The sequence below is a fragment of the Salvelinus fontinalis genome, chromosome 6, assembly GCF_029448725.1.
Source record: "Salvelinus fontinalis isolate EN_2023a chromosome 6, ASM2944872v1, whole genome shotgun sequence".
Lineage (NCBI taxonomy): Eukaryota > Metazoa > Chordata > Actinopteri > Salmoniformes > Salmonidae > Salvelinus > Salvelinus fontinalis.
The window spans coordinates 18101213-18116727 of NC_074670.1; the positions used below are offsets into that span (position 1 = coordinate 18101213).

General features: G+C 47.2%; 1 protein-coding gene across 2 annotated transcripts in view; it reads left to right on the top strand.

The window, feature by feature from the left end:
- Positions 1-9387, top strand: part of LOC129857239 (ETS domain-containing transcription factor ERF-like) — a 111931-nt gene extending 102544 nt beyond the window's left edge. For both annotated transcript variants that reach the window (XM_055925288.1, XM_055925289.1), the window contains exons 3-5: positions 1971-2086; positions 2274-3487; positions 3590-9387. In XM_055925288.1, the coding sequence (XP_055781263.1) occupies positions 1971-2086; positions 2274-3487; positions 3590-4192 (1933 nt within the window). In that variant the 3' untranslated portion in view covers positions 4193-9387. The remainder of the gene's footprint in view (positions 1-1970; positions 2087-2273; positions 3488-3589) is intronic.
- The last annotated feature ends 6128 nt before the right edge of the window (positions 9388-15515 follow it).

Sequence of the window (15515 nt, forward strand, 5' to 3'; positions counted from 1 at the left end):
AGAGCAGTGTTAGGTTGGTGAGGGGCTGTGGGGTTAGTCAGAGCAGTGTTAGGTTGGTGTGGGGCTGTGGGGTTGGTGAGGGGCTGTGGGGTTAGTCAGAGCAGTGTTAGGTTGGTGAGGGGCTGTGGGGTTAGTCAGAGCAGTGTTAGGTTGGTGAGGGGCTGTGGGGTTAGTCAGAGCAGTGTTAGGTTGGTGAGGGGCTGTGGGGTTAGTCAGAGCAGTGTTAGGTTGGTGAGGGGCTGTGGGGTTAGTCAGAGCGGTGTTAGGTTGGTGAGGGGCTGTGGGGTTAGGTTGGTGAGGGGCTGTGGGGTTAGTCAGAGCAGTGTTAGGTTGGTGAGGGGCTGTGGGGTTAGTCAGAGCAGTGTTAGGTTGGTGAGGGGCTGTGGGGTTAGGTTGGTGAGGGGCTGTGGGGTTAGTCAGAGCAGTGTTAGGTTGGTGAGGGCCTGTGGGTTTAGTCAGAGCAGTGTTAGGTTGGTGAGGGGCTGTGGGGTTAGTCAGAGCAGTGTTAGGTTGGTGAGGGGCTGTGGGGTTAGTCAGAGCAGTGTTAGGTTGGTGAGGGGCTGTGGGGTTAGTCAGAGCAGTGTTAGGTTGGTTAGGGCCTGTGGGGTTAATCAGAGCAGTGTTAGGTTGGTGAGGGGCTGTGGGGTTAGGTTGGTGAGGGGCTGTGGGGTTAGTCAGAGCAGTGTTAGGTTGGTGAGGGACTGTGGGGTTAGTCAGATCAGTGTTAGGTTGGTGAGGGGCTGTGGGGTTAGTCAGAGCAGTGTTAGGTTGGTGAGGGGCTGTGGGGTTAGTCAGAGCAGCGTTAGGTTGGTGAGGGACTGTGGGGTTAGTCAGAGCAGTGTTAGGTTGGTGAGGGGCTGTGGGGTTAGTCAGAGCAGTGTTAGGTTGGTGAGGGGCTGTGTGGTTAGTCAGAGCAGTGTTAGGTTGGTGAGGGGCTGTGTGGTTAGTCAGAGCAGTGTTAGGTTGGTGAGGGGCTGTGGGTTTAGGTTGGTGAGGGGCTGTGGGGTTAGTCAGAGCAGTGTTAGGTTGGTGAGGGCCTGTGGGTTTAGTCAGAGCAGTGTTAGGTTGGTGTGGGGCTGTGGGGTTAGTCAGAGCAGTGTTAGGTTGGTGAGGGCCTGTGGGGTTAGTCAGAGCAGTGTTAGGTTGGTGAGAGGCTGTGGGGTTAGTCAGAGCAGTGTTAGGTTGGTGAGGGGCTGTGGGGTTAGTCAGAGCAGTGTTAGGTTGGTGAGGGCCTGTGGGGTTATATGAAGGGATGTGAGATGGAAGAAGAAAAAGGAAAGATGTTGAATAACAGGTCAAAGGTTAATATAGATGGAGACTTACAGCCACCCGGTCGCCCGCCATGGGAGAGCGAGAGAGAATGACCATTACATAAACAGATCAAGCATGGCTGTATTATTGGTGGGTTTAGATGAATTGTATTTAAAGAGAAGGACTAGGGCTGGGCTAACAGAGGGACAGGGGAGTGTGTGACCAGTTGGTCTAGAAAAGCCCTGACTAAACTACTGTGCCTCTGATTTGATCAGATGCCGATAAACACACATCCACAATAACTCACACACACACACACACACACACATTTGAAGAGTTCATGTATGCCTGTGTGTGGTACCATTTGAAGAGTTCCTGTATGCCTGTGTGTGGTACCATTTGAAGAGTTCCTGTATGCCTGTGTGTGGTACCATTTGAAGAGTTCCTGTATGCCTGTGTGTGGTACCATTTGAAGAGTTCCTGTATGCCTGTGTGTGGTACCATTTGAAGAGTTCCTGTATGACTGTGTGTGGTACCATTTGAAGAGTTCCTGTATGACTGTGTGTGGTACCATTTGAAGAGTTCCTGTATGACTGTGTGTGGTACCATTTGAAGAGTTCCTGTATGACTGTGTGTGTTGACATTGAGAAGCATGCTACAGGTAGTAATGAGACCTAAAGGTCTGTGTGTGACCCTATATTGGTCTGTTTCCCCACCAGGTATTACTACAACAAGAGAATCCTCCACAAGACCAAAGGGAAGAGGTTCACCTACAAGTTCAACTTCAACAAACTGGTCCTGGTCAACTACCCTTTCATAGACATGGGCTCCACAGGTAGCGCTCACTGTGTGGGTGTTGTGCGCGTGTGTGTGTGTGTGTGTGTGTGTGTCACAGACATCACTAAATCCTTAAACACTGACTGTGCTAATCCATATCATTACTTAGAGTGAATATTACTCCCCTCAACATTGTATCTCTCCTTTCTCATCCTCTCTTCCCTCTCTCTCCTGTTCTCTAACAGGTAGTGGTGTTCCTCAGAGTGCTCCACCTTTGCCTTCCGCAGCCGGAACTCATTTCCGCTTCCCACCCTCCACGCCGTCCGACATGCTTTCGCCCAATGAGGACCTGCGTAGCCCCGGGGGCGTGTTCAGCGCCGTGGCTCGGCGCATGGCGCGCGGCTCGGTCAGCGACTGCAGCGATGGGACCTCCGTCAACTCTGAAATCGAGGACGGCAACGGGGGAGGAGGGGAGGAGAGGGGGGGAGAGAGAGGGCTGAGTGGAGGAGGAGGGCCAGGGGGAGGAGGAGGAGGAGTCCCAGGGGGAGGAGGAGGAGGGCCAGGGGGAGGAGGGTACAGGAGTATGATCCACCCCCGTTTGTCCCATGAGTCTCTGTTCAGGATGTATGGTGGAGCAGGGAACCCCAACGCCCATCCAGGCTCCCGCGGCCCCCTGGGACACAGGGTCCACCCCGATAACCTGTCCCCCTTCCCCGTGTCCCCCCTGCCCGGCCCTGGGGGTGCAGGGCTCTTAGCCCCACCTCTGTCCCCAGCCCTGCCCTTGACGCCCTCCTCCCACCTGCCCTACACTCCGTCCCCCTCCCTCTCCCCCATGCTGGGCTCCCACTTCTCCTTCAACCCTGAGGAAATGAAGCGCTACCTGCAGGCCCACCACCAGAGTGTCTACAACTACCACCTCAGCCCCAGAGCCTTCCTCCACTACCCCAACGTCATCATTCCTCAGCCACACCGCCTCGCCCAAGACAAGAGAGAACTGGGCGAGAGGGGGGGAGCAGAGAGAGGAGGAGAGAGAGGAGGAGAGAGGGGGGGAGAACGCTCGGGTCTGAATAGTCATCGACACCCATCACCCCTGTCCCAATCACACTCTCCTCACCCTCACTCAGCCCACCCTCACCCACACTCAGCCCACCCTCACTCGGCCCATTCCCACCACCACCCTATCCACCACCCACTGCACCTGGGTGAGGAGCCGCCTCACCTCTCGCCCTTCAAGTTCAAGCTGCAGCCTCCTCCATTGGGCCGGAAGCAGAGGGACGGTAGCCAGGGCCACCACCCCAGGCAGAGCTCACTGTCCTCGGGCTCAGGGTCCCTGTCGTCCTCCGGTCTGGGGTCCTCCCTGTCCTTCGGCAGTGACCTGAGCTCAGCCGGCGGGTCAGGACTCATCTCCAACTCCTCCTCCACCGGCTCCCTCAACAGCACTGGACTGCCCAAGATCAAGGTGAGACCCACAAGGGGACATAGTCACTTTGAACTGTTTGACTGTATGTGTTGAGGATCCTGATGGCAAAATGTTTTTGACTGTGATATCGACTCTCTGTAGGTGGAGCCCATCTCAGACATTGAGTCAGAAGAGGAGGTGGAGGTGACTGACATCAGCGATGAAGACCCCGACGACCGGGGCTACGAGTACGACCTCTTCTCCCCCCGACACCCCCGGCCTCACCCCCACCACCCCAACGGGACGTCCTCCCACCCCCACGACGAGGACCTGGATGAGGATGTCTTCAAGGCCCCCGCGCCCCCTCCTCCAGGCCTGCTGCCCTTCTTCACCTCCCACCACCACCGCGGACCTCCCACCCTGAAGAGTGAGCCGGCTGAGTCAGGCGACACCCCCCCTCCCCAGTCCCCCGCCCAGGGGCAGACCAAGTGCATTCCCCTCAAGCTGCGCTTCAAACGGCGCTGGAGCGAAGACCAACGAATGGAAGCCATGGAAGAGCAGGACGACAAGAAAGTACGAGGGGAGAAGGAGAGGGAAAGAGAGACGGAGAGGAATGGAGGGATGCAGGAGAACGGGGCTGGCAGCGCCCCCAGTCCCCCAGCCCTGGGGGGGTATGAGTGTTCCCTCCTGTCGGCTCAGAGGGGGGTGAATCAGGACCTGCACCAGGCCACCGCCCAACTGTCACTGGAGAACAAGGACTGCTGATGCTGATCCACACACACATAGGGATACATACAAACACTAATGCTAGCAGACAGTGGTTGTTTAGGACAGTGTAAATGACTCCTGTAGTCCTCCTGCCTCTCTGGCAGACAGTTCTCTCCTAACTCAAACCAAACCTGGGCCTAATCAAACTCCAAACCCTGATGCAGTCCACACCCTCCTCCCAAAGCCCTTACCTCCTACTGTAACGAGACCTCTCCCTTAGAGACTGTTGAAGAAAAGAGGGGAGAGGGGACTTTTGGTCCAAGCAAGCCCAGACTCCGTGACTTAAACCAGGGGAAGAACCAGGGGGGGTGCTACTCTCTGCTTGTGTCTGGATGGAACCCCCAAGCCAGTTTCCTGTCCAGCCCACCGTCAGCCTCATATCCAGCCTCCAGCCCACCGTCAGCCTCATATCCAGCCTCCAGCCCACCGTCAGCCTCATATCCAGCCTCCAGCCCACCGTCAGCCTCATATCCAGCCTCCAGCCCACCGTCAGCCTCATATCCAGCCCAGCACTGCCCCACATCTCTTGCCCCACATTTCGTGCCCCAGATCCCTTGCCTCAGCTCTCTTGCCTCACCTCCTGCTTTCTGCCCCCCCTCTAGGGTTAGACTCTTTCTCCTCAGGGGCCCCCAACTCAGACAGCCCAGCTCCACAGCCCTGCAGACATGGAGGATGAGATTTCTCCCATTTTATTTTTGTATAGAGATGAAGACGGGGCTTCTACAAGTGCCTGTACCTGTATCAGAGTAAGAGAGAGAGAGAGAGAAGACAGAGAGGAGGAAAGCATGGGTGTAAGAGTATGACCCTAAAGAAGGCACAGCGATGCTGAAATGTTGGTGATTTACCCAATAAATGACCGGGAGTTTATACATAGTGTGCTACTCTCTCTATTATTTGTGTAATAGTATCCCCCCTGTTCTTACCCACAACAGACACACAGGAAAGTTGGGCTGCCGATTGGGGGCTGTGGGACCTAGTCGTGGTGAACTGGCAAAGACTCCTCCTCGAAACACTGGCCACTCCACTCAGGGATGCCACAGACACACACACACCAGCTGCTGGTGAAAAGGGCAGTGAACAGGACTTTGGGACATGGAAGCTTTGCTCTTGGACTGCTACTTAAGGGTACTGCTTTTCAACACACACTTTATTTCTCTCTAACACTTCTGTCATCACTTTTGTACTTTCCTGTCTTTCTGTAATCTTTTCTCTCTCTCTCCACCTTCCTTCCCTTGCTTTTGTGGACCATGCCTGAACGATCATGATCTAAATGAGAGAAGGGAGAGGGTGGAGGATAAACGGAGGGGGGAGGGAGCAGTGGCTCGGTTGTTAGATGACAGAGAGGAACAGCGAGGGGACCATTGGGAGGGGGAGAGAGCTCTCCTATGGAAAAGGAGAGTGAGGGGTCCAGTATCTTTTAACTGTTAGCTTAGCCTAGCTTATCCTAGCTTAGCCTTGTCTATCCCATGGCTGGGCAGAAGCAAGGGCCACCTGCACAGAATCCTAGTTCACCAGCTCCACCCAAACCCCTTACTCCTGTTCTATCAACCCTAGTCTCATGGTGTTAACTAAACCAGCAGAAACCACCCACAACACCATATATGCAAGCACACCTGTAGACACACACACATACATACATATATATATATATACATACACCCACATATATATATATATACAGTGCCTGTCTATGCCTTGTTTCATAGCATGTATGAACTCTTTACAAGAGTCTTAATAAAAAAATAAATAAAACGAAAAGCCCAACTGAGATATACACACTCGTAGAAACTATATATTTATACACTGAACAAAAATATAAATGCAACATGTAAAGTGTTGGTCCCATGTCCCAAATAAAAGATCCCAGACATTTTCCATACAAAAAAGAAGAAGCTTATTTCTCTCAAATTTTGTGCACAAATTTGTTAACATCCCTGTTAGTGAGCATTTCTCCTTTGCCAAGATAATCCATCCACCTGACAGATGTGGCATATCAAGAAGCTGATTAAACGGCATGATCATTACACAGGTGCACCTTGTGCTGGGGACACTAAAAGGCCACTCTAAAATGTGCAGGTTTGTCACACAATGCCACAGGTGTCTCAAGTTTTGAGAGAGTGTGCAATTGGCATGCTGACTGCACGAATGTCCACCAGAGGTGTTACCAGAGAATTAATGTTAATTTCTCTACCATAAGCCACCGTCAACGTTGTTTTAGAGATTTTGGCTGTACGGCCAACCGCACTCACAACCGCAGACCATGTGTATGGCGTCGTGTGGACGAGAAGTTTGCTGATGTCGACGTTGTGAACAGAGGTGCCCCATGGTAGGGTTATGGTATGGGCAGGCATAAGCTATGGACAAGGAACACAATTACATTTTATTGATGGCAATTTGAATGCAGAGAGATACCGTGACGAGATCCTGAGGCCCATTGTCGTGCCATTCATCCCCTGCCATCCCCTCATGTTTCAGAATAATGCACTGCTTTATGTCGCAAGGATCTGTACACAGTTCCTGGAAGCTGAAAATGTCCCCGTTCTTCCATGGCCTGCATACTGACCAGACGTCATGCATTGAGCATGTTTGGGATGCTCTGGATCGACGTCTTCGACAGTGTGTTCCAGTTCCCGCCAGTATCCAGAAACTTTGCACAGCCATTAAAGAGGAGTGGAACAACATTCCAAAGGCCACAATGGACAGCCTGATCAACTCTATGCTACCTTTTTTTTAAGGTATTTGTGACAAATAGATGTTTATCTGTATTCCCAGTCATGTGAAATCCATAGATCAGGACCAAATGTATTTCAATTGACTGATTTCCTTCTATGAACTGTAACCCAGTAAAATCTTTGAAATCGTTGCATGTTGCGTTTATATTTTTGCTCAGTATATATTATATATGTAATTCTAAACTGATATAAAAAACTAAAACAACATAGCATTTAATGAAATGACATATTCAGGATGTTTTTGTAAGTGATTCGTTCTGGTAGGCGAGGGGAGAGAATATCCTGTTTCTCAGCGGGTAAACTTCCTAAGGGGAGGGAGACAACAGGATGGGTAGGAGTCCAAATGTTTTGTTATGACCAAGGGACAACAAACGACACAGGATAGACAGACAAAATGATGAAAATAATGAGAATCATGAAAGAACTGCATTGTAGTACACTGAATATGCAACAGTTGTCCTTTAAACATGCCTATTCTATCTGCCATCACGGTCCGCTACTCCCCCTCAGCTTGTAGAAGACCTGACCACCGTCACCTGTCCCCAGTCTCCCTCTGGGCTGGTCTCACCTTACGGGGACCTCACCTCACTGTAATAGACCTCACAACTCACCCCTGGCCCCAGTCTGGTCTGGTCTGGTCTGGGCTGGTCTCACCTTGATAGTGCACCTCTATGGGGACCTCACCTCACTGTAATAGACCTCACAACTCACCCCTGGCCCCAGTCTGGTCTGGTCTGGGCTGGTCTCACCTTGATAGTGCACCTCTATGGGGACCTCACCTCACTGTAATAGACCTCACAACTCACCCCTGGCCCCAGTCTGGTCTGGTCTGGTCTGGGCTGGTCTCACCTTGATAGTGCACCTCTATGGGGACCTCACCTCACTGTAATAGACCTCACAACTCACCCCTGGCCCCAGTCTGGTCTGGTCTGGTCTGGGCTGGTCTCACCTTGATAGTGCACCTCTATGGGGACCTCACCTCACTGTAATAGACCTCACAACTCACCCCTGGCCCCAGTGGGAGTGAATGAGCTCAGGGTTAGCCAGGCCTGGGGATTTTAGTTGATGGGATATCCTGTCGTTTCTCAGCTCCACCCTGTTAGGCCAGTTCTCTAAAGCGGCCAGGTTACTAATCGTGACTGGATTAGCTTTATTCCAAGCAGGTTGGTGGGGGTGGAGGCTGAGAGGTCAAGGATTCCTGTACAGATAACAGTGGAGGCTGGAGAGCTGATGTGAGACTTCACCTGGAATACCCTGCCCACTATCTCAAACACACACAGACTCACATTTCCAAACCCCTCTCACACACTCTGTCCTCACTGTTTTGCTGCTTTGATGTTTTGACATCCTGGAGCGTTAGAGGTCTGGAGACTGGGCCAAACAGCCAGTAAGAACTCGAGCAGGGGCCTCTGGGATGGCAGGCCTCCAGACTGGCAAGTGTGTGGCTGAGCAAGTCACAATCATCGGACTGCTGTTATTGTCCATCCTGGTGGTGTTGTATATGTGACCACACACACTCTGTCCCCCTCCTTCACCTCCACCTCACCCTGTGTCTATTGAAACTGACAGCTGCCTTATAAACTACTCATCATATCTAAGCAACGAACTGGGCATTATTCTGCTTGCTCTCTTTTCCGTTTAACTCTCTTCATCTCTCTTTCTCTCTATTGCCAGCATTGTCTGTCTACCTGACTGTTAACTGCAGTGTGATCTTTTATCAGGATGGTGTGGGATGCGAATACCCAGGTCTCATGTCTGAGTCGGCAGTCAGGAGAGGTTTAGAGAAAGTGTAGAAGGATAACATTTCTTTAGCAAAGTTTAAAAATACCCTCAACGTTCTTTTCCTTTCTGATGTCAATATTGCTGTTTATTATTGTTATGGTTGGATTACTTACCTCCCATCTTTCTCATTATTAGTCCATGGTTGAGTTCCTACTCCTTTAGGGTTGTTGTGAACTGTACATCACACTGTCATAGTGACGTAGACCTCTCTTCCATGCTTCTGTTATGACCCTACCAGCTCCCGCCTCCTCCTCAGTCTTTCATGTGGTTTTAACATAATATAAACTAAAAGTGTAATATTAATTCTGAGAGGGGTTGTTATGGCGACAGAGAAGAGGTTGGCAGGGGGAGGATTTTATTGGGGAGGGTGGGTGGAGGGGGATACGTATGATTTGGTCATGTATTGTCATTTCTATTTTACAATGTTACTTTCTCTCTTGGTCTTGTATATTTTTTATTTTGGGGATTGTTTCATCTAAAAGAAAAAAAGGTTTGTATTGTTTTACTGTGTAAAGGTCTCTCTCCCCCCCCCCCCCTCTATGCGGTTATATAACACTCAGAGAGATGAGATTTAATACCATGATGTAATATTGAATTTCTCTTTAATTATTTTGTGTTTATTTTTCAAACTTGTAATTAAGCTGTAATCAGGGTTAATTAAAACTGGTTAAAAACCAATACCCTTGTCTGTTGTTTGATTGTTTACGTCTGCTGGATGTGTATAAAGAAATGCATGAATGAAATAGCGTTGTGGTGCCAGATGGAAAATTTCCAATCCATGGATGTTTATCAACAACATATTAACCTCTGGTCCTCTAGTCTTCTCAGTTAGTCAGTCAGTCAGTCAGTCAGTCAGTCAGTCAGTCAGTACTAATCAATATTCTGTCTGACATCCCCAGCTCTCATCCCTAATTACATGACTGACAGGACAGGAAATTCACATCACATCAGACATTCCCATTATGAGACATTAGTTGTATTCTTCAAGGATCAATGGGTATAAATCATTGGTAGTAATTACAGTGAACAGCAGAATATCTTCCAGATTGTGCCTATAAACATGTAGATGTACCAAGTAGTGTCTAATTGATACTCCCCTGTGCTGGTGATCAATTCAGAATGTATATACTGTACAGTGTGTAAGTCCTTCCCTCCCTCCCCAGGACTGGAGACAGTAGAACAGAGGGGACAGGCCAGCCTGGGCTGCAGCTCCACTGATGGAGAGTTGCAGAGTTCTCGCTATCTCTCAGCTTTATTTGCTCAGAGTGCGTGATGAGGAAAAGCACTTTGTCCGTGGCGTTGCTGCCCACTCGTCCGCCTAATGCTCCCCTACTGTACGTGGCTGTGGCGCACATATACCTTTTAGCATGACGTCGGTCGCTCGTCTAAAGAGAAGACGCAAGGGCAGAGATGGAGAAGGATGGGTGGAGTAATGGAAAGGAGAGATGGAGCCAATGGTAACATGTCACAAATCTTCTGTCATTAAAGTAACTGTCCAGTGAAAATATCACATAAATATTCTGTTAACTCACAACCAAATAATGTTGTTGACTCATTCTATACTTGTAATTGTGGCCAGAGCATGAATTGGAGAAAAAAACACTTCAAAAACCCCAACTCAAACTTATCTCAAACAGACCGTTTGCTATTTCCTCATAGAACACGATGTTATGTTGGTTCATTATGCTAAACAGTGGTCTACTCGCGTTTATTTTAAAATAGTTTTTTTTTAACATACTTCATTACCGTTTTTTGGAATGAAAACTGTTTCCCTCATATTGTAATTAATTATAGGTCCTATTTCATAGAAATCTGGACTGTTACTGCATAAGGCTGCCATAACAATAATGTAATACAGTCGTCAGATGGTCAAGTAGTGTAGTCTATTCTGTGTTGTCAGATGGTCAAGTAGTGTAGTCTATTCTGTGTTATCAGATGGTCAAGTAGTGTAGTCTATTCTGTGTTGTCAGATGGTCAAGTAGTGTAGTCTATTCTGTGTTGTCAGATGGTCAAGTAGTGTAGTCTATTCTGTGTTATCAGATGGTCAAGTAGTGTAGTCTATTCTGTGTTGTCAGATGGTCAAGTAGTGTAGTCTATTCTGTGTTGTCAGATGGTCAAGTAGTGTAGTCTATTCTGTGTTGTCAGATGGTCAAGTAGTGTAGTCTATTCTGTGTTATCAGATGGTCAAGTAGTGTAGTCTGTGTTATCAGGTGGTAAAGTAGTGTAGTTTGTTCTGTGTTGTCAGATGCTCAAGTAGTGTAGTCTATAATGTGTTGTCAGATGGTCAAGTAGTGTAGTTTGTTCTGTGTTGTCAGATGCTCAAGTAGTGTAGTCTATAATGTGTTGTCAGATGGTCAAGTAGTGTAGTCTATTCTGTGTTGTCAGATGGTCAAGTAGTGTAGTTTGTTCTGTGTTGTCAGATGGTCAAGTAGTGTAGTTTGTTCTGTGTTGTCAGGTGCTCAAGTAATGTAGTCTATTCTGTTTTCAGATGCTCAAGTAGTGTAGTGTAGTCTATTCTGTGTTGTCAGATGAGGAACAGAGATGGTATCAGAGATGTACTTCGTATCTAAAGCGAGCATACATCTTAATTTCTTATGGCTGCAATCCCAGTAACGGGATGATATGACAACAGCCAGTGAAAGTGCAGGGCGCCAAATTCAAAACATCAGAAATCTCATAATTAAAATTCCTCAAACATACATGTGTCTTATACCATTTTAAAGGTAATCTTGTTGTTAATCCCACCAAAGTGTCCGATTTCAAATAGGCTTTTCAGCGAAAGCACCACAAACGATTATGTTAGGTCACCACCAAACCACAATAAGCACAGCCATTTTTCCAGCCAAAGATAGCAGTCACAAAAAGCAGAAATAGAGATAAAATGATTCACTAACCTTTGATGATCTTCAGATGACACTCATAGGGCTTCATGTTACACAATACATGTATGTTTTGTTTGATAAAGTTCATATTTATATTAAAAAATCTGAGTTTACATTGGCGTGTTACGTTCACTAGTTCCAAAAACATCCAGTGATAGTGCATAGCCACATCTATTCAACAGAAATACTCATCATAAATGTAGATGATAATACAAGTTATACACATGGAATTATATACCTTTCCTTAATGCAACCGCTGTGTCCGATTTCAAAAAAACTTTACGGAAAAAGCAAACCATGCAATAATCTGAGACGGTGCTCAGAACTATAGTCAAATTAGCCGCCATGTTGTAGTCAACAGAAACCAGAAATTACATGATAAATATTCCCTTACCTTTGATGATCTTCATCAGAATGCACTCCCAGGAATCCCAGGTCCACAATAAATGCTTGATTTGTTTGATAATGTCCGTTATTTATGTCCGATTAGCTACTTTGGTTAGCGCGTTTAGTAAACAATTCCAAAGTCACAAAGCGCGTTCACTAAAACGTGACGAAATGTCCAAAAGTTCCGTAACAGTCAGTAGAAACATGTCAAACGATGTATTGAATCAATCTTTAGAATGTTGTTAACATACATCTTGAATAACGTTCCAACCGGAGAATTACATTGACTTCAGATGAGTGGTGGAACGGAGGTCCTCCTCATGTGAACGCGCATGGTGAAAGCATGGTCACCTCATGGCAGTGGTGACTAATTCTCTCATCCGGGCCGGATGAGTAGAGTCCTCAGACAAAGTTCTACTGACTGTTGACATCTAGTGGAAGCCGTAGGAAGTGAAAACTCATCCATATCTCACTGGGATTTCAATGGGAGCTTGGTTGAAAATCCACCAGCCTCAGAATTTCCACTTCCTGTTTGGATTTTTTCTCAGGTTTTGCCTACCATATGAGTTCTGTTATACTCACAAACATAATTCAAACAGTTTTAGAAACTTCAGAGTGTTTTCTATCCAATACTAATAATAATATGCATATATTAGCAACTATGACTGAGGAGCAGGCTGTTTACTCTGGGCACCTCTGTGCACCTTTCATCCAAGCTACTCAATACTGCCCCTGCAGCCATAAGAAGTTAACACACAAAAATACCAGAATATTTAACATTTAGAGCTACTGACCAGGACGTAATAGCTGTGCTGTAGCCAGTCTACTGTAAGTCCTGGTTTGTGCCCTACAATTTTAACCTCAGTCTCCAGTAAGTCCTGGTGTAGTGGCTTCCTTTCCTCTTTACCATGGCGGGGAAACTGAATTACACTAACAACAAATGAATATATCTCAATCAGGTAAATATAAATCATAAAGGTACGTACCTAATATTTCATCATATACATTAATATTTAATATATTTACACAAATGTACATGGAGCTCAGTATGTTCAGTCTTTTATACAAATATGTCCAAATCGGCTCTAACACCTGGTTTGGGCCCTACAACTTTAACCTCAGTCTACTGTAAGTCCTGGTTTGGGCCCTACAACTTTAACCTCAGTCAGGTCAGTGTTTCAGTCACCCAGATGGGGAACCCAGGTGTGACAGGTGCATTGATTTCCTGGGTTCTAGGTGCTTAGCACACACACACACAGATGTTCACTTCACGTGGAGGAGGAGAGAAGAGGGGAGACCACAGGAACCACGTCGCTCTCGCACCTGCACCACTTTGCCCTCTTGCTCATATCCAGCGCATGCTTTCGCGGAAACCTTCATGCCCCTACACATACTCCAACACACACTCAAGACACTCACATACTATGCATGCATTCATGCAACCACACACATACCATATGCAGTATGCATATACACACATTCCCAATCCTGTATGTTTACACACATACTCACACACACATACAATGTGCAGACATACAGTCGTGGGCAAAAGTTTTGAGAATGACACAAATATTAATTTTCACAAAGTCTGCTGCTTCAGTGTCTTTAGATATTTTTGTCAGATGTTACTATGGAATACTGAAGTATAATTACAAGCATTTCATAAGTGTCAAAGGCTTTTATTGACATAAAGTTGATGCAAAGAGTCAATATTTGCAGTGTTGACCCTTCTTTTTCAAGACCTCTGCAATCTGCCCTGGCATGCTGTCAATTAACTTCTGGGCCAAATCCTGACTGATGGCAGCCTATTCTTGCATAATCAATGCTTGGAGTTTTTGTTTGTCCACCTGCCTCTTGAGGATTGACCACAAGTTCCCAATGGGATTAAGGTCTGGGGAGTTTCCTGGACATGGACCCAAAATATCAATGTTTTGTTCCCCGAGCCACTTAGTTATCACTTTTGCCTTATGGCAAGGTGCTCCATCATGCTCGAAAAGGCATTGTTCGTCACCAAACTGTTCCTGGATGGTTGGGAGAAGTTTCTCTCAGAGGATGTGTTGGTACCATTTGTTATTCATGGCTGTGTTCTTAGGCAAAATTGTGAGTGAGCCCACTCCCTTGGCTGAAAAGCAACCCCACACATGAATGTCCTCAGGATGCTTTACTGTTGGCATGACACAGGACTGATGGTATCACTCACCTTGTCTTCTCCGGACAAGCTTTTTTCCGGATGCCCCAAACAATCGGAAAGCGGATTCATCAGAGAAAATTACTTTACCCCAGTCCTCAGCAGTCCAATCCCTGTACCTTTTGCAGAATATCAGTCTGTCCCTGATGTTTTTCCTGGAGAGAAGTGGCTTCTTTGCTGCCCTTCTTGCTGCCCTTCTTGACACCAGGCCATCCTCCAAAAGTCTTCGCCTCACACCTGCCTGCTGCCATTCCTGAACAAGCTCTATACTGGTGGTGCCCCGATCCCGCAGCTGAATCAACTTTAGGAGACTGGTGCTTGCTGGACTTTCTTGGGCGTCCTGAAGCCTTCTTCACAACAATTTAACCGCTCCCCTTGAAGTTCTTGATGATCTGATAAATGGTTGATTTAGGTGCAATCTTACTGGCAGCAATATCCTTGCCTGTGAAGCTCTTTTTTGCAAAGCAATGATGACGGCACGTGTTTCCTTGCAGGTAACCATGTTTGACAGAAGAAGAACAATGATTCCAAGAACCACCCTCCTTTTGAAGCTTCCAGTCTGTTATTCGAACTCAATCAGCATGACCGAGTGATCTACAGCCTTGTCCTCGTCAACAGTCACACCTGTGTTAACGAGGGAATCACTGACATGATGTCAGCTGGTCCTTTTGTGGCAGGGCTGAAATGCAGTGGAAATGTTTTTGGGGGATTCAGTTCATTTGCACGGCAAAGAGGGACTTTGCAATTAATTGCAATTCATCTGATCACTCTTCATAACATTCTGGAGTATATGCAAATTGTCATCATACAAACTGAGGCAGCAGACTTTGTGAACATTTATATTTGTGTCATTCTCAAAACGTTTGGCCACGACTGTACAATATACTGCCTGCACACACTCCGACATAGTGAGCAGCACAGTGTGCCTGGCTCCACCCCAGCCACATCCTCTCCTGTACAGAGAAGAGCTGCTCCACTGAACCACAACACAGACAGACACAACGGAGAAAACTACAGTTTCTCACACCTCTGCTGCTAGGTAGGTTCATCTACATTCACTACAGGATTCAGTTCCAGATCATCTGGCTGTTTCAGTTCCAGTTCCAAATCAGTTGATGAACTTGACGCCAACTTGTTCATGTTTTATTTTATTGCATTACTTAATTTATGTGAATGCGTTAGTTATACTGTACAACATCTAAAACTGATGGAAGACATGAGAACTTGTACACTGTTAGAATAGGTACGTATCCGTTTTTGATGTAATCGGTGTCATTATCAGAAGCATATCCCCCTCTGCTGTATAAAATTAGTACTGCAGGCAAACACAAACTCAGTCAAACTGCCCC